The sequence below is a fragment of the Macaca nemestrina genome, chromosome 4 (assembly GCF_043159975.1).
Source record: "Macaca nemestrina isolate mMacNem1 chromosome 4, mMacNem.hap1, whole genome shotgun sequence".
Classification (NCBI taxonomy): Eukaryota; Metazoa; Chordata; class Mammalia; order Primates; family Cercopithecidae; genus Macaca; species Macaca nemestrina.
Window position 1 is genome coordinate 183,290,649 of NC_092128.1, and position 26,369 is coordinate 183,317,017.

Below are 26,369 nucleotides of genomic sequence, written 5' to 3' on the forward strand. Positions count from 1 at the left end.
ACTCCAGTCTGATGACAGAGCAAGACTGTCTCAAAATAAATAAATAATAAAAATAAAAAATAAAACAAAATAAGGACCTTCAGCCTTAAGACTATTCAGCCTTAAGAAAGAGTGAACTATAGCCCTTTGTGACAATATGGATGAACTGGAGAACATTATATTAAGTGAAATAAGCCAGGCACATAAAGGCAAATACCACATCATCTAACTCATATGTGCAATCTAACAAGGTTGATCTTATAGAACGGAGAATGGTTGTGGTTCTCAAGGGCTGGAGTTACTGGCGAGATGTGTGTCAAAGGACACAAAATTTCAGGAGGAAAAGTCCAAGAGATCTATTGTACAACATGGTGACTATAGCTAATAATTTACTGTATTCTTGAAAAATGCTGACAGTGAATGTAAAGTGTTCTCAACACAAACATGATAACTGTGTGAGGCAACCTATATGTCAATTGATCAGATTTAGTCATTCCACAATGGATATATATTTCAAAACATTATACTATACACAGGAAATACATATCATCTTATTTAAAATGTAAATAATACATATCATTTTATTTATAATGTAAAAAATCATATATATGCATTTAAAATCAATATATAATATATGCAATATATAAAATATATTTGCATATATTTATATAATAAACATCAAATATATATATTTATTATATGAATATATTTTATATAATAAATTGTATATATTTATTATAGGCATATATATAATAAATATATATTATACATATATATAGCATTCTTTGATATTGAAACCAATCTTACACACTGTACCTGCTTTGATTTCTAGAATACAGGAATTTTAAGTCATTCTACCTCCAGGACAAACCTATCTGAAGGAAACCATAGAAGCTGAGTTCTGTGCTCAGATATCCTACCTTTCTCTTCTGCAGACACTTGAGAGCATAAATCCCCAGGGTAGCTGAGTAAATGCATGCATTTAAGCGCAATGAAGCATGAGTGCTTTCTTGCATCATTTAAAAAGGGAGGACAGTGAAAGTTCCCACTTTACTAGTTTTCTTTTCTCGCATTAGGGTATTAAATTAAAAAGAGAATTTAAATTCTCATTTTAAATAATAAATTAACATAAAAGGATTACACATTTAATACATTACCATTCTATTTTTCCCCAGGTCTATATTTCTCCTGTATTATTCATAACAGAAGCTCTGCAATTCCCAAGTCGTTGTTGAAAAATAAATACGAAAAAGTTGTGGATGGCTGCAGTGTATGGCCACACACAAAAGACTCCAGCAAACTGGAGCCTAAGTTAACCATTGCTCCACTTTAATGAGGAACTAAAATAGAAAAATAACCTCAAAATGTTGTCCTTTCCATAAACAATATTGTAACTAACTCCAGTATCTGAAGAGACAGCAGGAGAAAGTGGAAGAAAGCGACAGATTAACAACGAAAGACCTTTCCTTGCTGACAGAGTCGGGTTTGGAATTCGGTGCAAGTTGATAGTGCCAAGGTTGGAACAGCTAATGAGCAAATGTCTGAAAGCGGGAGTAGAGGAACTGCCAAGGCTATTTCTGTGCACAAAGCTGTCCCTTCCCTAGGCCAGATGACATTTGTTGTCAGCCCTTGAAGAATGATGCCATTAGAAGACGGCATCCCCAGCCGCTCACCTCGAGTGGAAGGCGAGCGGACAAACTCACAGCACTTTTTTTTTTTTTTTTTTGAGACGGGGTCTCGCTCTGTCGCCCAGGCTGGAGTGCAGTGGCCGGATCTCAGCTCACTGCAAGCTCCGCCTCCCGGGTTACCGCCATTCTCCTGCCTCAGCCTCCCGAGTAGCTGGGACTACAGGTGCCCGCCACCTCGCCTGGCTAGTTTTTGTATTTTTTAGTAGAGACGGGGTTTCACCGTGTTAGCCAGGATGGTCTTGATCTCCTGACCTCGTGATCCGCCCGTCTCAGCCTCCCAAAGTGCTGGGATTACAGGCTTGAGCCACCGCGCCTTAACTCAGCATTCATTTCCCCACTTGCACCAACAGCAATCCAGTAAGACGTTATAGTGACAGACGAGACGCAGCATAGGACAAAAAGCTACATGGAAGCAGGATTTTAACATCAAAATGTGCAGAACAGTGTTCCTGTTGGGCTACGGTACACAAAGTGCCACCAACACAAGAGCTGGAAACCCTGGCAGTGACATCTAATTCTCCCTTCGATTTGAAGGAGGACAGGGTAAAAAAAAAAAAATTGTGGTACATTAAAATGGGAAATTGCCACAAATACAGACACTGAATGAAACATGTAAAAGTGGATGTTTCTGGTTGTTCTCTGCATTCCTAGCATGGCCATTTCATCTCACTACCGGCAAATATTAACTTTTAAAAATCCTTATAAAATATAACTCTGAAAGCTTGGTGCTCCTTAGAGATTTATTTACCTGTAATTTTAACTATCTTTCTCTATGAATTTTAGTCTGCTTTCCTGTCTATTTTTTTAAATCCCCATGGTCTGAAGCCAGAATGGTGATACACAGGCACTTTAGACCAATCCCGTCACCCAAAGGCTTTCGCCAAGGCACTTAGGTGCCACATCACTCCTCTCAGCCCCTCCATCTCCCAAGCAAAAGCTTCTGGAGTCATTTCTCATTCTGACCTGCCCTCTTTCACCAAATCCATTCTCTGCTTTTCCTCTCTCCAATTCAACAAATTCTATCTCTCTTAAATCAGTCCCTCAATATCTTTTGCCCTACATTTTAACATGTTGTTTGTCTTGACTTTTAAAATAGCTTTATTCCAGGGTCCTTTGTATTCATCTCTCTCCACTCCTACCCCGGTTTCCCACTGCAATACGAATTATTCTTCTGGGAGTCACCATGGGGTTGTGTTGGAATCAAAACATCTGCGTTTGAGTCTTGAATGTATTACTGGAAGACTGCGCAGCCTCATCCCTCTTCTATTCTTTCCCTGATTACGCTTTATCTACATTACAGAGTCACTGTATTAATTAAGGTGACACAGATGAAAGTGTTTTGTAAACTACAAAGTTTTATATAAATATAAATAGAAGGTGACATTTTTATCCCGCAGTCAATTAACTTTCCTGGCAGTGTTGATTCCCAGCAATTAGAACACTCAATTAAGCACCGTTCAAGTTCAATGTGGCACCTAAAATGGGAAAGACAAAGCTTGAAAATGTGTTAAATATAAATCTGCTTGTTAAATTGAAATGAAGTGAAAGAAGAGATTTGGACTTTTACTTCTGCCTATATGTTTGAAGGCAGCAAACTTGCACTTCTGGATAGTTACATATATTTCAGAACTGCTTAAGCTTCAACCACCATCAATAATAAGCATGTTATTTATATCAATCTTTGAAATTTAAAAAATTTATTGCAGGCATATGCTCTAAAATAAGCAAAGGGTTATGACTACTATCAAAAAAAGACATGATGAAAAAATAGTATTGTTTCCAAATATCATCTAAACACATATGCACATACTCTCCGCTATATCCAGTATTTAAAATAAACCTCCTGGAGGCAAGATAACAGTAATTTGGTTTCACTGTTGGCAGCAATATTGCTGGGATCAACTGGGTCACTTCTACTTCCCAAGGAAGCCAATTTTTAAGGCTTCAGGTTTGCTCTTCCAAAATTAGCTGGGTGAAAGAGTCACTGTGTGGTCTCCCAGGAAAGGCAGTGGAGCTGCATTTACATGAAAAGACTAAGAAAGTCTCTTTCAAGCCTAACCCACAGGGAGAGCCAAAATTCTAAGTCCTTTCCTAAAATTCAGCTGATTTCTTATTTTCCTCCCCTAATACTCGGTTGTTAATTTTTAAAAAGCCTTGATGAACTACAATCCTGACCGTTGGAGTATAATTTCATTTACATATTAATATTTCTTTTAAAAACATTTTGTTGATTTATTATTATTATTATTATTATTATTATTATTTTGAGACAGAATCTTGCTCTGTCACCCAGTCTGGAGTGCAGTGGTGCTATCTTGGCTCACTGCAACCTCCACCTCCTAGGTTCAAGATATCCTCCCTCCTCAGCCACCCGAGTAGCTAGGATTACAGGTGTGTGCCACCATGCCTGGCTACTTTTTGTATTCTTAGTAGAGACTGGGTTTTGCTATGGTGGCCAGGCTGATCTTGAACTCCCGGCCTCAAGTGATCCTCCTGCCCCGGTCTCCCAAAGTGCTGAGATTAAAACATTTTAAAACGTAAATTTAAATGTTCAGAAGTCAATTTGTTTAAGACCCTTCTAAGTTCTGAGTAAAGGCTAAGATTGTGAATGGGGTATAACTGTTACTGTGTTTTGGAAGTAGTTCACCGCAGCCTTGCACTCCTGGCCTCAAGCCATTCTCCTGTCTCAGTCTCCGGAGTAGCTGGAACTACAGTTGCGTACCACATCACACCTAGGCCTCCCAAGTAGCTGGGATTACAGCAGTGTGCCTCTGCACTTGGCTGTTGAAGCAAAGGTAATTTGGGTTCTTGCACCTTGCAACCAATAGGGTCATAGTCAATACATGGATCTGTGCCAATCTAGGAAATCTAAAAAGTGATAAACTTACATTTCAAACAATCCTTGTTTGAATTTTTGTCAGACTTTATCTTCAGATATTTGGTGAAAGGTTCTAATGTGAGCCTGACTGGGGGCTGGGGCAGCCTGTCCATACGAAGTCAAAACCTGCGGTGCGGTGCATGAAGTCCTGTGAGGGTCCCACCCACGCTGTGGTGTTAAGCATCATCTGTTCACTGATGTCCCCAGGTCTGCAGCCTGGATTCCTGAACTCTACTCTCCCATATCTAATTTCCTACTGAGAGCATCCACTTACTTGTTTAGTGTGTATTTCAATCTCAACACATCGATAACTAGACTCCTCATCGCCTTCCTTAAACCGGTCCACTGCATCTTCTGCTCACTCAGTAGAAAGCAATGCCATTCTTCCTGACACTCAGGTCAGAAGTCTGACCTGATCCTTGATGTCTTTATGTTCCTCACACCTGTATCCAACCACTAGGAAAACCGATTGAATAGACCTTCAAAACAGATCCAGAGTCTGTCTTCTACCCATCACCTCCTCTACTCTCCCCCACCACCATCTCTCACTTGGATTCACTTTCCAACAGGTCATTCTACTTGCTCCCTTTCCCTGCATAGACCATTCTCAGCACAGGAATAAGATGCATCCTTATTCTTTTTTTTTTAGAGATGGGGTCTCACTATGTTGCCCAGGCTGGAGTGCAGTGGCTGTTCACAGGTGCAAATACAGTGCACCACAACCTCAAACTACTGGACTTGAAGTATTCTCCTGTCTCAGCCTCTGGAGTAGCTGGGACTACAGGCTCGTCCTACCATACCTGGCTAAAAGCATCCTTTTAAAACCTTAGTCTGGCCATGTGACTTTTCTTTTTAAAGTCATACAACAAAGCCCCCATCTCACTCAGCAGAAAACCCCATGTCCTGAAAACCAAAGTCCTGATCTAGTAAGTCCCCCATGAAAAGGTTCTGCTCCTTCTGACTCAGGACCTCTTAATGTTTTCTTGTTCACTTGGCTCCCGCCACACCAGCCTTTCTGTTATTCCTCAAGCTTGCCGGGCAAACTCTAAACATCGTGGTTCTATCTCTTCCCTTTACCTATGAACTGTCTCAAACCCCTCCACATCTTTGCTCAAAGTCTCACTTTTTCAAGGCAGCTTTTCCTGACTATTCTGATAAATTTTGCAAGCCTCAAATCCCAACAACTTCCGTTTCTTTCCAAGCAATAAAATACCACACAAAATAATATTTTCCTTCCTTTGTTTGCAAGTACTTGCAAAGGAGCTGACAAGTTTTATACTATATGATATGTGTTTAGAAGAAAAGAAGCTGCTGAAGACAAAATTATTCAATAGAATTACTTCCTAAAATCACAAATATATTGTTTCTAAGAGACGACAAATTATTCTTTTGGCCATAAGCTAGTTTGAATTGGTTTCTGTCACTTCAAAAGGATCAAGATGAATACACTGATTTATAATGATCTGGCAAATTTAAAGAGCAAAAGTTAATGATTCAAAGAGCTTTTGTTTAAATTTATGTCTCCTAAAAATTACATTAAAATATTATACCTATTTATTCAATGGACATACTTCTGGAAATTTTTCTTGAAAAAAATGATCTTAAAATCAGACAAAGGCCAATGCATAAAGAAGTTCATTTAATACCTTATTTGTAATGGTCAAACATTAGAAATAAACTCAAATTTTAGCACTGTATTAGATGTTTTCAAAATGTAGCTCACAGACCTGTAGGGATCCCTGAGACCATTTTAGGTGATTTCTAAGAAGAAAATCTTTTTCATGACAATGCTGAGGTGCTGTTTGCCTTTCTCATGGTGTCGATATTTGCACCGTTGGAGCAAAAGCCATGGTGGGTGGGACTGCTGAGCCTTACCATGAATCCCAGCAGTGACACTAACAGGATGACTGTTCATTGTACTGTTTACCAATGCATAGTCTGAGTTGGATTTTTAAAAATGCCAGATTCATTTACAGACACTTAATGAAGCAAGAAAAAGAACAGTTTTATTACATTTTTACCCTAAAGCTCATGTTATTTTTAATGTTGTATGTCCTGTGTAATAAATGGGAAGAAGGCAGTGTGTCCTCTGCCTCCTGAGCAGCATGGGGCTGTCTTCTTCATGTCAGAGTATGTCTGACATGAATGTCATACTTCATGTCAGAGTATGTCTGTGCTTGCTTAAATTGCAAATTTGAGCAGCTGCTTTTTTTTTTTCATGGAATTCCATTTCTTTCTTAAAAGAATGGCTACCTAAAATCAATGGTTATGCAGTCTTTTCTATTTGTCAAACAATTTCTTACAGAGAAATGAGCCTATCACTCCTACGATTACAATTGATGGTGTTTATTATAAATAATAAAATTGAGTCTTTCAAGAAAGAATAGAATTTTAGAAAACTTGTGTCCATCAGCATGAACTTGACAGTTTACTTGAAGACTTTCTGATGAGATCATGGTAATGTTCGTAGTTGTGATATTTTGATATTGTATAACAAACTGTATCAACATTGGGAAGATCTGCATAACACGGTGAACCAATCACTTCCAAATGATCAACTTTTTATATTACAAAATCATGTGTGGGTAAAACGTTCCTTCCAAGGGTATGACAGACCAGTGAATTTTAAGATGGCAGAGTACAGCAAATGTGTTGATATGGCATCTGACTATGGCAATGAACCATTAAGATACTGCCATGTTTTAATTCTCTGCATAGTAGGGAGCACCATTAGGTGTTTTCTGGTTTATTCACTTGCTTTATTTGTTTATTGTTTCTCTCTCCTGACTGAGAAGAGAGTCAATGAGGGGAAGGACTTTGCAGACCTTTTTCATTATTGCATTCCTCCGTGTCTAGAGTAGTGCCTGGCATGAAGCAGATGTTCTGTAAATGAGGATTAAAGAATAAACACAACCACAAAACGAACCTTTATGCAGCTATTACCAGCCTGGTTTACCAAGAATATCTAGTGATTTGAGGAAATTCTCCAGATACATGGTTATTATATGTGCAGTCATATCTAATATACAATACACAATACACAATACATATTCTACAATATATAATGTATGTAATATATATATGCCCCATAATAATAATATACATATATTATTATTTTCGGGTGTGTGTGTGTGTGTGTGTTTGTAGGTGTTCTCAATAAAGTAAAACTCACAGGGTCGGTAGGAAAAGAAGGTTGGGGAAGACCACAGGAAACCCATGCAACTTTGTAACAAGGGCAACTAAAAGCCAATTATTGGTACTTGGGGAGATACACTGGACATCTCAGAAAGGCAGCTCAGTGCGGCTAGAAGCAACACCCACAGGTTTTAGAAACAGTTTTATAACATATTAGTTCTATTCCTAGGACCTACCTCAGGTAGATTATTTACATAATTAAAACAATTTTATTTCATATTCAGCTCAGGAAACTGACTTGGAGAATAGAAGAAACGAGCCTATCTAAGGTTCTGCCACTACAAAGCTGTGTATCCTTGGATGAGTCTGATCACCTTATTGTTTTTTCTGGTAAGGAAATTGTAGCTGAAATGCAGGATCTCTAAAGATCATCCTGACAGGTAGATTCCACGACAGTCCATGCCATGATGCAAATAATTTAATGAGAAAAACGCTCTGTGGAATCCTTTAAACATATAATTTCTATGTTGTTGCTTTGACCTGCTCATCTACAGAAGATAAGACATTTGTTTGAAATCCTCATCCAATACAGAAAATCCCTTCCAGTTACATTCTAAGAGACCTTGCTTTTAGGAGGTTTGAGGAAAAGAAAGTTATCTATTTAAAAATTATCTGAAAGACGACTAGATAACCAAGCCAATGATGTGCTTCTTTTTTTTTTTTTTTTCCTGTTGTAATGTTAACAACACATGCCCTCTGGAAAACCCAACCAAAATTCTACCTGGAGAGAAAATTAGATCAACTAAAGGTCCTGTGAAGATTCAGTCAGTAGTAAAGAGGATATCTCATGTTCTCTGTCATTCTTCACCCTGTACAATTATCCTGCTCTAAATAAGCAGATCTTAGATTACCTGACTTCAAATCATTGGTCTGGGAAGTAGTCGGGCTTTGGAATGAGATGTGTGGGAACCGGAAGAACAGGGCTTACCTTTCACGGTCACGTGGACGCTCTGGCTGGTGGAGAGTTGTGGTTGAACCAACACGTTGCACGTGTACTCCCCCTCGTCCACTTCCTTTTGCACATCCGAAAGTTTAAGAGTTCCATTGTTCTCAAATGCCACTTGGCGGTGGTTGAAAGGAAGCAGGTTAGAGTTCTTGTACCATTTAATGGAGTAATACGGGTAGCCAATCACACGACAGTGAATATATGTGTCCCGTCCCGCTATTGCTGTGATGTTTTTCATTGGTCGAATGCTTGCAGGCCCTGGAGAGACACAAAGAAACTCTTGAAAATAATTTAAGGGTACATCTCATGTGGGGAGATGGGGACGCTTTCCCTTGAGTTAAAAATGTAGATTCTATTCATGTAAGCACATCTTTTTTTGGTTAAACAAATATTTTTGCATGTGGCATTTTCTACAAAGAAGGTTTTTCTTTCCTTTTCTTAAATTCAAATGAATTAAGTGTTAAATACTTTATCTGCTACTTCTATGAAAATGTTTTGAATTAAAAATTACAAGATAAAAGGCAATTTAATTAATAGAAAGCAACTAGTCTACACTGGACAATCATGCACTTTTGGTGAAAACACTGGCAGCCATTGATCAATTGTTTAACTCTCTCTGTAAAATCCAGGATGACGATGGAGGTTACGCCACGTTGCAGCATGAATGTAAGTTTAATACCATGTACATGAAGGTTTACCATGAATGTGGAAGAACCGAAGAGGAGGAGAAGGGAAAGGGCATGCAGAGCATAAACCAGGAAAGGAAACATCAGGTGAACGGATCTAGAGTAAAAAAGAACAAGCTGACTACAGAAACCAAAATGCCATTTCCAACATTAACCCAGTCAGTGCCACTCCTGAGTAGGAAGGAGAGGGCAGGAAATGGAAAGCAACAGTTAATCCGCTCTGGCATTCCAAGACCCAGCTCGGTGCATGCAGAAATCTTCTTCTCCACTACAATGAGTTATGTGTGTTTTTTTGAGGAGCTGATTTGACAAGCACCTCTTACGTTTATTCGAGCCTGGTACAGGACGACTCCTGCCGAGTTGTTGGCAGTGCAGCGGTAGACTCCCCCGTCCCGGACCTGGGAGCTGGAGATGTTCAGGTAGCTGACCACGTTCCCCTCCGACGTGATCATCTGGCTGATGCGGTGACTGCCACCCTTGAGAATGGGGTCGTCGTCCAGCGTCCACGTGATCGTGGGCAAAGGTGTTCCCTTCACGTTGCACATAAGGGAAACCGGCTCTGCCGGACTCACCACCTTTTCACTAAAGGCAGAAATAATTTTGGGAGTTCCATCTGCAGGAAAACAAATTATGGAAGAAAGTGGCACATACAAATAATTAAAGAACTTCCAAGTACATTTCTTTAATGTCTAGGAGGTAGATGTCGTAGTTGTTCAACATTACCAAAAAGGTCTGGTTTTATTGATAAGGCAAAACGTTAATCAGAACAAGAGTTCACTATTTTCAAAACAGGTAAGCACAGCATTAGCAAGCTTTCATAAACTGTTTCTGTATTTCCTGACTGACTTAAGAGGAATGGTAATACAACTTAGATGTTCGGGTTAAACAATCACAGCTCCCAAGAAGTCCCTAGTTTAAAACTGGTGTTTCCTCACACAAAGTTATAAATAGAGGGAAAATTCACATCCGCTCACCCCCACAGTCACTTTACCTGTTAGGCTGATGCAAGAGCGATTGCAAAAAGTAATGGCCAAAACGGCAAACACTTTTGCACCAACCTAATACTTCCTCAAGTTATTTGGGGTTTTCTCACTAGGGAATTGTTTACAGGAATAAAGGAGACTACTGAGAGATTGATGATCTCATCTTCATCATTTTCTCGTAAGAATTCCTCTTTTACAGCTTTAATTACAAATGGTAACTGCATGCAAACTTCCGTGAAGTCTCTGAGGATGGGCAGAAGCTAAATAAAGTTTGCATTAAATGCCGTGTATTAAAAACCTCTAAAGATCCCTTAAGTAGGGTGGGTACTTAAGCATGTTTTAAATATCTCTAAAAGTAACTTAGGCCGGGCGCGGTGGCTCAAGCCTGTAATCCCAGCACTTTGGGAGGCCGAGACGGGCGGATCACGAGGTCAGGAGATCGAGACCATCCTGGCGAACACGGTGAAACCCCGTCTCTACTAAAAAATACAAAAAACTAGCCGGGCGAGGCGGCGGGCGCCTGTAGTCCCAGCTACTCGGGAGGCTGAGGCAGGAGAATGGCGGGAACCCGGGAGGCGGAGCTTGCAATGAGCTGAGATCCGGCCACTGCACTCCAGCCCGGGCGACAGAGCCAGACTCCGTCTCAAAAAAAAAAAAAAAAAAAAAAAAAAAAGTAACTTAAGTAGGCCGGTCATATAATTTAACATCCAACGTGGGACACTTTTGAGGCTGAAACAGAAACGACTGCTAATTATGCCAAGAGATACAGGCACGACCCAGAACTGTTGCAGGCAAACTAGGATCTTAATCTTAGAGAAGTTTCCACAGAAATTTTCAGTATGTTTACATAGATCAAATTTTCATATTCCATTATTTTTCTATCACCCATATGGGTTTTTTCTCTTATTATAGTTACAAATGCATGTTTCTTTTATATATGTTTTTCCATTTATAAAAAGCAATACATGCATATTAAAGGAAATGTATGAAAATCAGAAGAAAAGTTACCAATAGGTCAGCCAGCCTCAGGCATACAAATCAACACTGTGACACATTTTTTCTAGGCATAAGTGGGTCATTTTGACATAATTGTAATCACATGCCACAGGATTTCTGAGTCTGGTAAGAGACCTTGCTGGAGGGGACATTTTTTATTTTTTAAAAGAATTTTTGTGTTCAATTAAAGGGTTGTCCCATAATGAAAGATAAGAATGACTAGATTTTTTTTTTTAGTTTTTAATTTTTATTATAAAAAATATATCTCCATTTCTGAATATCTTTCTTCTTGAAAATTGGAAAGTATTATCAACAAAAACAAAGGAGGCAAGCAAAATTTAGGATAGCTTGCAATTCCATCAGGGAAAGGCAACAGTGAATGGTTAATAGGTCCAAACATCCTTGAGGAAAGTGCCACTCATTCCCCCCAAAACCTTGCGGCCTAGTTCTTGGCCGGGGAGGCCAGTTATGTGGGGCCTTCATGATGGTGGGGCTGTGCTGCAGCTCTTCCCTCCACCCCTCTATCATCTATTCCTTCCCAAATTCCTGAATCTCACTTATTCATTCCAGCTCATGTTTCAGGTGGCTGGAGAAGGCCCTGGAGTTTGTTTTCTCCAAGATATGCTCATAAGTAGCATATTGCAGTGTCCTTGGGTTGTAAGCATTTTGTCTCTTATTGTCAGAGATGAAAAAGAAAACTTTAAAATATTAACATGCAAAATCGATGCTTTTGTCTTTAACACACTGCAGACGTTGCCTCATCACGTCCTGTGTTTAATTTTATGGAGAAGTTAGATGTCATCATGATTGCTATTCATTGTCCGTGATCAGTCGTTAATGTTTAGGAGTACTGGAGTTATTTCACGTGTCCTTCATAATTCCGTGGTTTTTGTAAAGTGTGTTTAGCTGTAGATTTCTTTTCACTCGTTTTTACATTAAGCTCTGAAAACTCATGGGTTTAGCAAAGTGTTCTTCGGTTATACTTCTCTTTTTGTAGGTAAATTTTACATACAGTGAAATATACAGATCTTAAGTGTACAGCTTAGTTTTGCTAAATATACACACCAGAATAACCACCAAAATGATCAAGACATAAAACATTTCCATCACCAAAATTCCCTAAGGGCTCCTTTCAATAAACCCCCATCCAACATAGATCACTGCTATGATTCCTCTTAGGATGTGCTGGTTTTGCCTGTGCTTGAGCTTAGAAGAAACATAATAATAGAGTACGCATGTTTATACGTGCATATATTTCATCACAACCAGAGTACACTTAGAATATAATTAGAAGATGTGACTTTGGAACGGTACTATTATCTAACACACTGTCCACAGCAAAATTCTGTCTGTTGACCACTAATATCTTTCGTCACTGTTTTTTTCCAGTGGAGTCTGTGTCACCCATTATTTATGTTTCATGTCATTTCAGTCTCTTTTCATCTGGAATATTCTTCAGCCTCTTTTGTGTTTCTTGACTTTTATATTTTTGAAGAGTAATTTTGTAGTCAGTTGCTGAAATTGGGTTTGTCTCATATTTCCTCATGACTAAATGCAGGTTGTATATTTTTCCCAGAAATACCATGGAAGGTACGTGTTTTATGTGCCTATTGGCCAGCCGTGTGTTTCCTTTAGTGAGTATCTGCTCAAATCTTTGGCCATTGTTCTATTAGACTGTTTGCCTTTTTGTTCTTGATTTGTTGTGGAATAAAACAAATTTAAATCTTCATGTATTTGAAATACAAGGAAATATATATAGAGAGAGTATCTATGTCAGATATCTTATAATGATCTGATACATTTGTCAGATATCCTATAGAGATTATATATATCTATCAACATATATATAGCACATATATTTGTGTGTGTATAAAATATTTTATCCCAGTCTGTGGTTGCCTTTATCTTTTCTTAATAATGTACTTGTGTTGACATTTAATGCTTTCTGTGTCCTAAGAAATTGTTACCTATTTGCAAATCATGAAGAATTATTCTATGTTTTCTTTTGGAGACTGTATTGCTTTATACTTTATATTCAATTCTATATGGATAGCAACTTAATTCTGTGTGGATATGAAGTGTGATGTAGGGATTAATACTCATTCTTTGCCATACATTTATTGAGTTGTTTCTGTGTTAATTTGTTGAAAAGGTACATATGTATGTGTGTGTATGTTTTTTGTTTTTTTTTGTTTTTTTTTTTGTTTTTTGTTTTTGTTTTTTTGGAGACAGTGTCTTCCTCTGTTGTCCTTGGTGTGGCACAATCTTCCAAGTAGCTGAGACTGCAGGTGCACACCACTACACCTATTTTCTTTCTTTTTTTTTTTTTTTTTTTTATAGAGACGAAGTTTTGCCATGTTTCCCAGGCCAGCCTCAAACTCCTGGGCTAATGGGATCTCCCTGCCTCAGCCTCCCAAAATACTAGGATTACAGGCACAAGCCACCATGCCCTGGTTTTGCTTGAAATCACATTTATCATTTTATAGAGAATTGTTAACTTAAGAATGTTTAGTTTTCTAATCCTTGAATATGGTATATCTTTTCAATTATTTAGGTTATTTCAATTTTATATTGGCAGAGTTTTGTATTTTTGTATGTTGAAATCTTTCATATTTGTTTTAAATATATTCCTATGTTTTATGTTATTGTAAATGAAAGTTTCAAAATACTAGTTTCCAATTGTTTGTTCTCAGTATACAGAAATAAAATTGCATTTTGTATATCATTCTTATATCCAATGACTTTTTAAACTCACTTTTAGAAATTGCTTTATTGTTTCCTTGTCATATTCTTTGTAAACAACAATGCCTGTAATTAAGACAGCTGCAAATTTTCCCTTTCCAAACTCCATGTATTTTATTTCTACTCAAGTTTAACTAGGGTTGCTAGTATAATGTTGAATAGAAATGGTGGATGTGGGCATCCTTGCCTTGGTCTCAATCTTAAATGAAAAACATTTAGTGTTTAACCAGTAAGTATGATTTTAGCTGTAGATTGTTCACAGATGCCACTTATCTGGTCAAGGATGCTCTCCAGAGTCTCCAGTTTGCTGGAGATTCTTTATGCTGAATGGATTCAAGTTTCATCAAATGATTTTTTCTGTATATATTGAGATAATCAATTGGATTTGCTCCCTTACTCTATTAATATAGTCACTTACACAGATTAGATTTTTAATGTTCTTCCAATCTTGCATTTACAAGATAAGTTCCATTTACACACACACACCCCTATATGTATATCTATGTGGGTGTATATGTTTTAAATTACATCTACTAAAAGTTAAGATTGCAGTACTTTATGTGAAATGTAAGACCCTTGCAACAAATAATTCTTCCCTTTTTGTTATTACATCTATTTATTATATTAATTCTATAATAAAGTGTTGGTATTGTATTGTATTGTATTGTACTTTTAGAGATGGAGTCTCACTCTGTCGCCCAGGCTGGAGTGCAGTAGCAGGATCTCAGCTCACTGCAACCTCCACCTCCTGGGTTCAAGCTATTCTCCTGCTTCTGCCTGTAGTTGGGATTATAGGCACGTGCCACCACACCTGGCTAGTTTTTGTATTTTTAATAGAGACGGGATTTTGCCATGTTGGCCAGGCTGGTCTCAAACTCCTGACTGACCTCAAGTGAGCCGCCTATCTCTGCTTCCTAAAATGCTGGGATTACAGGTGTGAACCACAGCACATGGCCAAGTGTGGTAATTTTATTAATGTTATAATCATCAATTGTTTAAAGAAATTAAAAAATAAAACACAATTTTGCTAAATATTTATCAATATGTTTACCATTTCTCATGGTATTTGTTCCTATAGATATGTTTCCATTCTATGTTCCGTTTCTGTTCCATGTTATCTATATCCTATAGATGTAAGTGTCCATTCTCTATATCCGTCATGACTTCATTTATCATTTCCTAATGTGCAGGGCTGCTGACATCATATTCTTTCACCTTCTTATTACTGAAAATATCTTTATTTTGCCTTCATTTTTAAAGCCGGTTGTTGTTGGTTTTTTTGCTATAGAAGTCTACGGTGGCAGGGCTTGTGTCTTTGTTTTTCATTTTCTCTTCAATATTTTAAAGATGTTGCTCCATTGTCTCCTGTCCTCCAAAATATCTGATGAATCATCCACCATTTGTTCTTGATGTCCCCTTTATGTAATATTTTTCCTCCCTCAGATTTTCAAGTTTTTCTCTTTATCTTTGGTTTTTAGCAGCTTAACTCTGATGTACTGACATAGAATTTTCTTTGTGTTTATTTTTGGAGTGTGCTGAGTTTCTTAGATCTGCAACCTTACTTTTATGCCAAAGTTGATAAAACTAAGGTCATTATCTCTTTGAATACTTTTTTCTTCTGCATTCCCTCTCTCCTATTTTTCTGGGCCTCTAATCATATGTGTCTGTCAGGTTATCTGATGATGTCCTACTTATCACTGAAGCTCTAAACATTTTCTTTGTAGTCTTCTTTCTCCCCATGCTTCAGATTGGATAATTTTCTAAGATTTATCTTCGAGTTCACTGATACTTTCTTCTTCCTTCTCTAATCTTGTATTAAAGCAAATATGGTGATTTTTTTCATTTCTATGGATTCTTTTCTACAGTTTCAGTTTCTCTGTTAAGTCTTTCCCATACGTTCACTCTTTCAGTCCATATTTTCCTGTAAGTTACTGAACATATTTTAAATAGCAGCTGTAAAGTCCTTGTCTGCCAGTTCTAACGTCTGGGTCCTCTCATGATTTGTTTCTACTGCTTGCTTTGTCTTGTGTCCTTCGGTTGCAGAGTACTGTGTTTTGTCTGTCTAATTATTTTTTTTATTGCACACTTGCATTCTCCCCCCGATTTTTGGAGTTCAGCTGTGTCCTCAGTGGAAGAGGATACTCTCCAATTTGCTTTTGGTGTCTCTCAAGTGTCTCTATATATTTTTGCTTTTCCCAAAGTTTCTTGTGTTTTATCATCTTGGGACTTAGTCTGATATATGCTATTTTACCATTCCCAGAACTGGAAACCTTTATTATTCTTTTTTAAAAATCATTCCATTTTCAAGGTATTATGGTTTTATCCTGAACCTATAGTTATTAAATTCCACTTTATAGCCTCATAGGAAATATTCCCAGATTCTCCATTGTATCTATGGTCAGTCCTAGTTCATAGTATTACAAATTTTTATAGTTTTACTTTAATCCATCGCTATTTCAGTGAGAATAATTGGAGTATTTTTGTTTTCCACAGGAAATTAGCCAGACATTCTTTTAAAGCAGGTACTAGATATGTATTTGTAATTCCATTTCTGCTTTCTTTTGCTACATTAGCACTGTCATCTCTCAGAAGAGAAAAAAAAATAAAGTGAAGCTTCTTGTCCTGAATGGAAGCTGACATGCGACAAATAAATCCGCGAGTGTGCTGGCGGTGCTCCTCGGCCCCCTTTTTAGTTCAAGTGACAGGCTCTTTTGGAGATGAAAGCAGACATTATTTTCCCAGGGAGACCTGAGTGTCTTTGAAATCTTTCTTGCTGTCACTCTGATAACCTGAACTCTTCTGACATCATTATGGATTATCAATATGGTCTTTAGGTTTTCTTAGTTGCATGAAATGGTTGCCGAGGTAACTGGGCCTAGACAGGTAATCTCTCCTTTTTCTACAAAGAATCTAAAAATAGTGACTATGTAAGGACTAGAGTGCATCATCATTAGCAAACTGGTTCTGCACAAATTGATTACTTTCTTCACTTAATTATTATATGGAACACAGTGTCAGGCATTTAATATGAATACCATGCTTTCAGCTAATTTCACCTCTGCTTTAAAAATCTCACTGTCTGCAATGAAACGACTGAATCAAAATAGGAATCTCATTGCTAAACCTGCTACTTCTTAAAAAATTAGCTAAGGTTTAAAAAAGAATAACAGAAATATGGTCTTATAATCAAGATATATTTAAACTTATTTTCATATATCAATATGTTTTATTCATTCTCCCTTTAGGCTATATCAAAATCATTTTATTATTTTAATCAATTGATATCAGATGAATTTTAAATTATATAGAAGGACATAATTTCCAATGAGACACACAAATACATAGATAGAAGCTAGTTCAATCATGTAGTGATAAACATATGTTGCCCGTGATAGCTTCTTTCTCTGGCTGACTGATCAGCTTGAAGATTTAGTATGCAGTAACCAGTTAAAAAAAAAAAAAAAGCAAACTGTACCACATACCTAAAACCTGTTATTATACCACAAAATAATTCCTCACAAATTCCATTTACTTAAATCTGTGAACATTTGGATGGATCTAGGGACAACGGCAGCAAACAGATGCCATTTTTTCACTCCACCAACCGCTGTATTGACATCTCGCTCTGCATTTTGAATCTGAAGTTGTACTTCTCCACTGGAGGCTATTGCCCACACCCCACCCAGCGAACACCTGGCAATGTCTGGAGACATTTTTGGTTGTAACAACTTGGAGGAAGGTGCTCCTAGCATACATCTAGTGGAAAAGGGCCAAAGACGCTGCTAAAGATCCCACAACACATAAAAAAGTTTCCCAAGATGCCTGTTATCCCAGCACTTTGGGAGGCTGAGGCAGGGGTATCACCTGATCAGAAATTCGGGACCAGCCTGACCAACATGGAGAAGCCCCATCTCTACTAAAAATACAAACTTAGCCAGGTGTGGTGACTCATGCCTGTAATCCCAGCTACTTGGGAGGCTGAGGCAGGAGAATGGGTTGAACTGAGGAGCTGGAGGTTGCGATGAGCTGAGATTGCGCCATTGCACTCCAGCCTGGGCAACAAGAGCGAAACTCCATCTCAAGAAAAAAAAACAAGAAAAAAGTTCCCCAAGCAAGGTATTCTTGAAAGACCCTGGTCTAGAGATGAATGATCAACAAAAACTGTGGTTAATTGTGGTTTCTTCTAAGATTTCATTCTTGGCAAATAACTTACAACTAACGAGTGGGTAACATTTATGTTACTTTACATTACTTCTAATATGAAACAATTTCATTCTCATCAGAACTTTCTCTCCCATTTGCCTGATTTAGCTTGAAAAATTAGGGTAGAGTAGTAGCTGGTGAGACAGACAGAGAGCCCAGAACTGAGTGATCAGCACTGCTTTGCCCTGTCTTCTTCTTTTCTGAGGGCTCTGGGTTTGGGTTCTTTTTCAGCCATACCCTGTAACGAGGCCCACTGACCTTCAAGGACCACCTGCACATAGTCTTGAGCGGACAGCTTGTCCTTGCGCACAAAGCACTGGTATGCGCCCCCGTCACTTTTGACCATGTGATCCATAATAAGGTTTTCGTGGTTGATCCCTGTGATCCTCACATTTTTTCCAGGGTTGAGGATTTCACCATTGCGGTACCAGGAGAGTTCCTGGTCCTCAGTTCCTGTCACGGTGCAGGACAAGGAAACTTGGCTACCCACGCTGCTTTTAACCTTCCTGGGACTGATGGTGGCTTTCAGTGGCTCTGGAGGTTTTAGTAAGAGAGAGAGAGAAAAAAAGGGAAAAACATCACTAGATAGCATTTGGACAACAGGCTGGACTTTCAACAAAGCAAGTGCATCACTGCAGTCATACTCCATACAGTTCCTACGAGCCATATTATTTCACAGAGGAACATTTTGTTTGGGAACATCCTCTTCGCTATTTTTTATTTCTGGCTTTATTTCTCTATGCAACAAATGGAATAATGTTGGTCAAACTGCCTTCTCACTGAGTCTATGTGAGGATGTTGATATAAATCCACTGACAGTAAGAAATGCAGGCCGGGCACAGTGACTCACACCTGTAATCCCAACACTTTGGGAGGTCAAGGCGGGCAGATCATGATATCAGGAAATCGAGACCATCCTGGCTAACATGGTGAAATCCCGTCTCTACTAAAAATACAAAAAATTAGCCGGGCATGGTGGGGGGGCACCTGTAGTCCCAGGTACTTGGGAGGCTGAGGCAGGAGAATGGCATGAACCTGGGAGGTGGAGCTTGCAGTGAGCCAAGATCGTGCCACTGCACTCCAGCCTGGGCGACCAGAGTGAGACTCTGTCTTAAAAAAAAAAAAAAAATGCAATGTGCTGGCTACCAATAGTGACATAAGTATTGAACATTGAACATATAAATCCTAATTTGCCTTGTCCCAAGGTGGCACTGGTGGGTTTACCCTGGGCCATTCTCACACACACGTATACTCACTCATATGCCATATGTGGTTTACCAAGGGCCAATAACACACAATTGTGGGGAAAAAACAAACAAACAAACCGACTAACAAATGGGTTGGCATTAGAATTTGTGACCATGAAACAGAGATTTTCTTTAAAATGAGGCTGAGTGATTTAGACACGGATGAAACTTTCATCCTCACCTTCCCATGTTTTCAATTCAACAACCCTAATCCAATGTAGAAGCATTCACTGAGCACCTGTCATGTGCCAAGGATGAGGTTAAACTCACAGGCAAGAAAAATGGAATAATACTTATGGTGCAGCTAGCATGTGCTATAAAATTACTGACTAGCTTTCATAGGTCATTGAAGTCAGTCTTCTCCTAATCCTGTAATTTTTGTGTTATCTCCATTTTACAAAACAGAAAATGGTTATTCAGAGAGCTTAAGTAACTCAGCCAAATCTAATCAACAGGTAAATGGCAAAACAAAACAAAACAAAATTTTTAGTGAAAGACATATAGTTACAGATTTTTAAACGTCAGAAAGTGCCGAGCAGGAAAAATCTGATGAAAATCCTGTCTAGTCATATTACAAATTATAGAAAACCAAAAATAAAGAGAAATTCTTTAAGGCAGATAGCAAAAATGGCAAATGACATATAGAGAAACAAAGATCTTAATGACCTCTGATTGCTTAACAGAAGCACATGGAGGACAGAAGACATATAAATACATCTTTTAAATTAACAAACATCTCTTGTAGATGGCAGATGGCTAAGATTTGCTTTTTAATCCATTCTGGTAATCTTCTCCTTTTGCTATTGTTATTATTTCACTTTAAGGTCTGGGATACATGTGCTGAACGTACAGGTTTGTTTACACCTTATACAAAAATTAACTGAAGGTGGATTAAAGATTTAAATGTAAAACCCAAAACCATAAAAATGCTAGAAAAAAACCTAGGCAATACCATTCAGGACATATGCATGGACAAAGACTTCATGACTACAACACCAAAAGCAACTGCAACAAAAGCCAAAATTGACAAATGGGATCTAATTAAACTAATACGCTTCTACTCAGCAAAAGAAACTATCATCAGAGTGAACAGGCAACCTACAGAATGGGAGAGAATTTTTGCAATCTATCCATCTGACTGAGGTCTAATATCCAGAATTCTCAAGGAACTTAAACAAATTTATAAGAAAACAACAACCCCATCAAAAAGTGGGTGAAAAAAGTTTTTTACCCCAGTTGTTCCTAACTTTTCATCTCACCACACTTTGTTTTCAAGGAGCTCAGTCTTCTAGGTTGGTAAGAAAAGGCAATAAATGGCTATAATAACCAACCAGAGTGATGCAAGGGCCATTAGAGAGATAGCACATGTGGAGAAGGGTGGTTGGGAAGAGCAGGAAACCCAGATATCAAGGATGGATAGAACTGAGACCAGTCAGAATGGAAAGAAGGAATCACAGAGATTGGGAACCACATGAATTAAGTCAGGGAGCAGGGGCATGTCTTAGAGTTTCTGATTCATTTTGGATGCAACAGAGAATCCCTAAGATTTTGGAATTAAACAAAGATAACTAAAGAAGGCATTCAAAAATGCTTAGCAAATAAGTCTTTTTTTTTCCCCCCCGGAAACGGGGCCTTGCTCTGTCACCTAGGTTGGAGTGCAGTGGCACAATCATAGCTCTCTGTAGCCTGAAACTCCTCCTCCTTTCTGCCTCAGCCTCCTGGGTAGCTGGGACTACAGGCACAAGCCATTGCACCCAGCTCAAACATACTTTTAATGGAATCACTAAGTCAAAGGTCTTTTGACAAATGAGGGTGAGGAAAACCGGTCAGTGAAGACATTACACATGTCTAGTGTAGGTACAATTAAGATCCAATCTAAGGCAGGACAGAAGTTGAGAACAGAGCTGAGTAACTGTGAGATTCAGTTTGTATCACTTGGCAGGACTCGGCAGGACATGGCAGGACTTGGCAGGATGTAGAAAGGAAAGGCTTAAAGAGCACCCAAGATTTCATGTTTGCATCTGATGGATGACAGGGAGGAAGATGTTGGTAATAATAACAAGAGCCACTTGGAAGGAAGAGGTGGTGGAGAGTTTAGTTTGGTATCCGACACTGTTGTTTTGAAGTGCCAGCGAAATTTCTGAAAGAAAGCTGGTTGACACACTTGTCTGACACTCATGAAGGAAGCCAAGGCTACAAGTACAGATTCAGAGCTTATTTTCAGAGGCAAGGAATTTGAAGCTCTACAAATGAAACAGCGCCTAAGGAAAAGGGAAGAGCTTGACAAGAAGACAGTTCTGAATTTGGAGTCCAAGAGAATGCTTTCCAATAGAGAAGAGAGACGGGAACGAGGAAGCTGTTTTCTTCTGCAGCTAGAAGAAGCAGTCAGAAGGGAGGCAGAGAACATTCCAGAAGCATTGGAGAATCACCTAGATGTGGAAGAAGAGAACAATGATAAAAATAAGCACATTAATAATAAAGGCTTTTAAAATACATGTAGTGATAAACGCCTTTAGAGAGAGAGCAGTAACATACTCTGAGTTGAGGAGACAGGAGGAGAATGGGGAACAACACATCTTTGCAGATGGAGGCTAAGAGAGATGGGAAGTGTTAGATAACAGAGTATTAGGAAATAATCTTTTATGTGGAGGAAGCAACATTAGTAATATGACTTGCAATAAGGAAAGGAATGGTTTGTGCAGGAATTAGGAAGAAGTTAGACTTAGCAGGAATAGGTTTTTATTATTCCATTTATGCCTGAGGTTGCAATTTTTTTTTTTTTTTGGGGGGGACGGAATCTTGCTCTGTTGCCCAGGCTGGAGTGCGGTGGTGAGATCTCGGCTCACTGCAAGCTCCGCCTCCCAGGTTCATGCCATTCTCCTGCCTCAGCCTCCCAAGTAGCTGGGATTACAGGCGCCTGCCACCACAGTCAGCCAAATTTTTGGTATTTTTAGTAGAGACGGGGTTTTACCATGTTAGCCAGGATGGTCTCGATCTCCTGACCTTGTGATCCACCTGCCTCAGCCTCCCAAAGTGCCGGGATTACAGGCGCGAGCCACCGCGCCCAGCCATAAGTGGATTTTAATGCAAAACAAGGGGAAATACGACCAGACAGATTTGCTTGAGATGCCTTCAGTGCTATCCTAAGGTATCAACTTTATTCAGCAGAGAACAGGGAGCTAGGAGAGGTCTTTTAACGTAGAAGAGACTTTGAGCCTGTGGCTGGCTGTCCAATGCTGCATGTTTTATCCACATGATTCTTCAGCATAGAAGTGTAACTGTGGATTTTATCATCCATTTCTTTCTAATCCCAGACTAAACATGTTCAAATATTTTGCAGGACTCAGGCTAGACAGCCTGTTCCAGATAGTCATTTGGATATTTAATGTAAATATATTCTCTTAGGCTGGTATTATGCCAAGGGAGTCTACACACAGGTTGACATTGAGAGAAAGTTCCATAAACAGGGTTAGGGCTGGGCGGGGAGGTGGAGGGGGAAGTAAGAAAAACACTTCTATTTTCAGTGTGAGATTCCTGTGGTTAAATCTGTTCAATTTAGTTCATCAAGTAAAAACATATTTTCAAAAAAGGAGTATTATATTGGCAACTAAGACCTCCTCTCTGACCAAGGCTCTGCCTTCCTTTTCTGGCCATGTGATCTTGAGTAATTCACTTTAATTTGGTTTCTGCATGAGCAAAATTGAGGGTGTTTGAGTAGATTAGATTGTGACCCTGCAATCATATCCCTCCTTCCTCCAAATCTGCCTTCAGTATCCTTCTCAACACATTCCTCAAGGCAGCCAAGGCAATCAATAATCAATGGAAGATCAAATATATCCATCATATTTGGAGTAGGTGATCTAAAATATCAGGCACGAGTCTAATATTTGGGTATGTTTGAGCCTCATACTTTGGCTAATAGCCTTATTTAGAAATTAAATGCAGAAATGGTCTGGAAACAGACAAAGGACAACTGCTTTGATTGGCTATCATCACTTGTGCTGAAAGAACAATCCTACCCTCTCACTCTGTTCATTTTTAGAGAGACTGGCTGTTGTGAATTCATCAGCTAGGAAGTGTTATCTTGAAATCGTATCTTGGAAATGTAATAGTCTGTGGCCTAATGGAACTCACAGAGGTTTGGGGATCAGACAGTCTTCAAATCAAATCTGACACCCAAGACTCTCCAGTTGTGTAACCTTGGGGAATTCATCTGAGCATTAATTTTCACATCTGTAAAATGAGGTTTCTGTTGATCTCAGCTGGACTCTTTTGGGAGTTAATGGAAAGCTACAGAGAAAACATGGAGATTCGCTTATAACAGGAGCTCCATCGATGGAAGCCAACACCACCTTTGCAAGTTACCGTCCAACTTACGTTTCACGTACAGGCGGCCTATCACCTTAGCCGTTCCGTATCTGTTGGACACTTCACACACATAGCTGCCTGAGTCCGAGGGGCGAATGTTCTCAATGAGCAGCCCCGTCACGGTCTTCTGGAACCTCCCTGAAAGTTCCAGGGGCATGTTGTCCTTCAGCCAGCGGTAATCTGGCTCAGGGTGCCCAAGTGCTTTGCAAGGCAGCTCCACACGCTGCCCAGCCATGGCTTTGCGATGGTCAAATCCATCCAGTATGGATGGGGCCGAGTTCGCTGGGTCTGTAGAAGAAATAAAAACTCTTAGAGACAGTGAATGAGGAGTTGAAGTGGTTAATACAAAAAAAATTAGCCGGGCGCGGTTGTGGGCGCCTGTAGTCCCAGCTACTCGGGAGGCTGAGGCAGGAGAATGGCGTGAACCCGGGAGGCGGAGCTTGCAGTGAGCCGAGATCGCGCCACTGCACTCCAGCCTGGGCGACAGAGCGAGACTCCGTCTCAAAAAAAAAAAAAAAAAAAAAAAGAATTGTAGGCCTTCATGTATAATTTAAACTGGTGCATCATACCAACTATTGATACAGATCTGTAAGATTTTATAAGTGAACAGAAAAAGAAATGCCCTATTCATACAATTTATTTTCTGCTCAGAATTTGCAAAAGGTTGAACACTGGTCAGAGCTTCTGTTGGTCATTCCCCAGTAAATGAATAACAGATCCAGAATGAGCAGGCTTCAACAAGAGCTGTCAGCTCAGGCTAAGAATCAGATTGTCTTTTCATAACCGGGAATGTCAGAATTCTCTTAAAAGATGCTTAATGGGTATAAATATGCAATTTGAGAGAAGAAATAAGACATAGTGGTAGATAGATCAGTGGAACGACTATGGATTGCAATTATCTATTGTGTATTTCAAAATAGCTAGAACAGAAGAATTGAAATAATTACAGTTTAAAGAAAAGCCAAATGTATAATGTGATGAATATCCCAAGTACACTGATTTGATTTTAATTATACGAATACATTATCACACGTACCCCAAACTATGTGTATCTATTATGCATCAATAAAATATCATAAAAATTAATAAAATAAATAATTTTTTAAGACAGTGGCTCACTCTGTAGCTCAGGTTGGAGTGCAGTGGTGCAATGATTGCTCACCACAGTCTCAAACTCCTGGGTTCAAGTGATCCTCCTGCCTGGGCCTCCCAACATGCTGGGATTACAGGCATGCACCATCACACCCAGCCTAAATAAATTTAAACAGAAAAAACGAGCAACACTAGCAGGAATAGCTGTTTACCTTTAGTAAAATTTATTGCACAAGAGAAAGAGTTTTACACATAGCTTTTGAATTTTAAAGCATTTTATTTATTCGTTTCCCAAATACGTTTTGATCCTCCAGTGTAGACCAGCACAGAGTTAGGCACTAATGGGAGAGTGGTGGATGACACAGGTGTCTTCTTGGAGCTCATGTTCTGTTGGGTGGGTGGGTGTTAGGGAGCAAGCAACACATTAGCAAGCAAATAAAGATAATTTGTAATAAGTATAATTAAAGAAAGAAAAAGAGGGCAGAACACAGAGTGAATTCCACATGTTATGGGTGTGGAGGCAGCCAGGAGGCCTTAAGATAGGGTCCTCAGGGACAGACTCTCTGAGAAGATGGTATTTGAGGTCAGGTGAATAAGCACTATCAACAACATGTGGCATAGCAAGACAATGGATTAGAAAGAAGCAGCTTGCAAATGATGACTTATGACATAGCCTTCTAAAATTTGCCTGTTCTATGACACCATCTTGAACCAGGTGAGGAATTTGATAAAATATTCTCAAGAACTGGGTCTGTGGAAACCACGCAGCTCAAAGTCCTTCAAGTTTGTTTGAATGCAGTGATGTTCCCAAGGTCATAATCTGCATGACTACGAAGAATATAAAATATAGCACCTGATCAGATGCTAAACGTAAAACTCAGTGTTCTCTCCCTGCTGTCTCTTCTAATTCATCCTGTTTAGAACTTGCATGAACCAACACCCTGGCATTCCACATGGAGAGAAGAGTTATAGACTCCTGCCTCCTGAAATTTTCTTGTCTTTGCCTTAGTAAGAAAAATGCCATGACTTTTTGGATCTACCTGCAATAAATCTGATGGCCAAGGAATGGAATCCACTGTCCTATCAAATGAGAGCCATCTGGAACTTTGTATTTTTTGACGAACACCTCGCTATTTGTCCCATCCCCTAGTCCCTGGCAACCCCCATTCTATTCCCTGCTTCTCTGAGTTTGACTTTTTTAGATTTCACATGTATGTGAGTAAAGACAATGTTTGTCTTTCTGTGCATGGCTTACTTCACTTAGCATAATGCCCTTCAGGTTCATCGATGTCATTGCAAATGGAAAGATTTCCTTCTTTTTTTAAGGCTGAATAATACTCCTTTGTGTATATAGGAATAATATTCC

At 39.0% G+C, this 26,369-nt stretch overlaps 1 protein-coding gene across 4 annotated transcripts in view; it reads right to left on the reverse strand.

Moving 5' to 3' along the window:
* LOC105472931 (DS cell adhesion molecule) overlaps positions 1–26,369 on the reverse strand; it is an 818,273-nt gene that overhangs the window by 296,571 nt on the left and 495,333 nt on the right. For all 4 annotated transcript variants that reach the window (XM_071095740.1, XM_071095738.1, XM_071095737.1 and 1 more), the window contains exons 5-8: positions 23,921–24,199; positions 18,555–18,830; positions 9,689–9,985; positions 8,669–8,944 (exon numbers count right to left, since the gene is read on the reverse strand). In XM_071095740.1, coding sequence (XP_070951841.1) covers positions 8,669–8,944; positions 9,689–9,985; positions 18,555–18,830; positions 23,921–24,199 — 1,128 coding nt within the window. The remainder of the gene's footprint in view (positions 1–8,668; positions 8,945–9,688; positions 9,986–18,554; positions 18,831–23,920; positions 24,200–26,369) is intronic.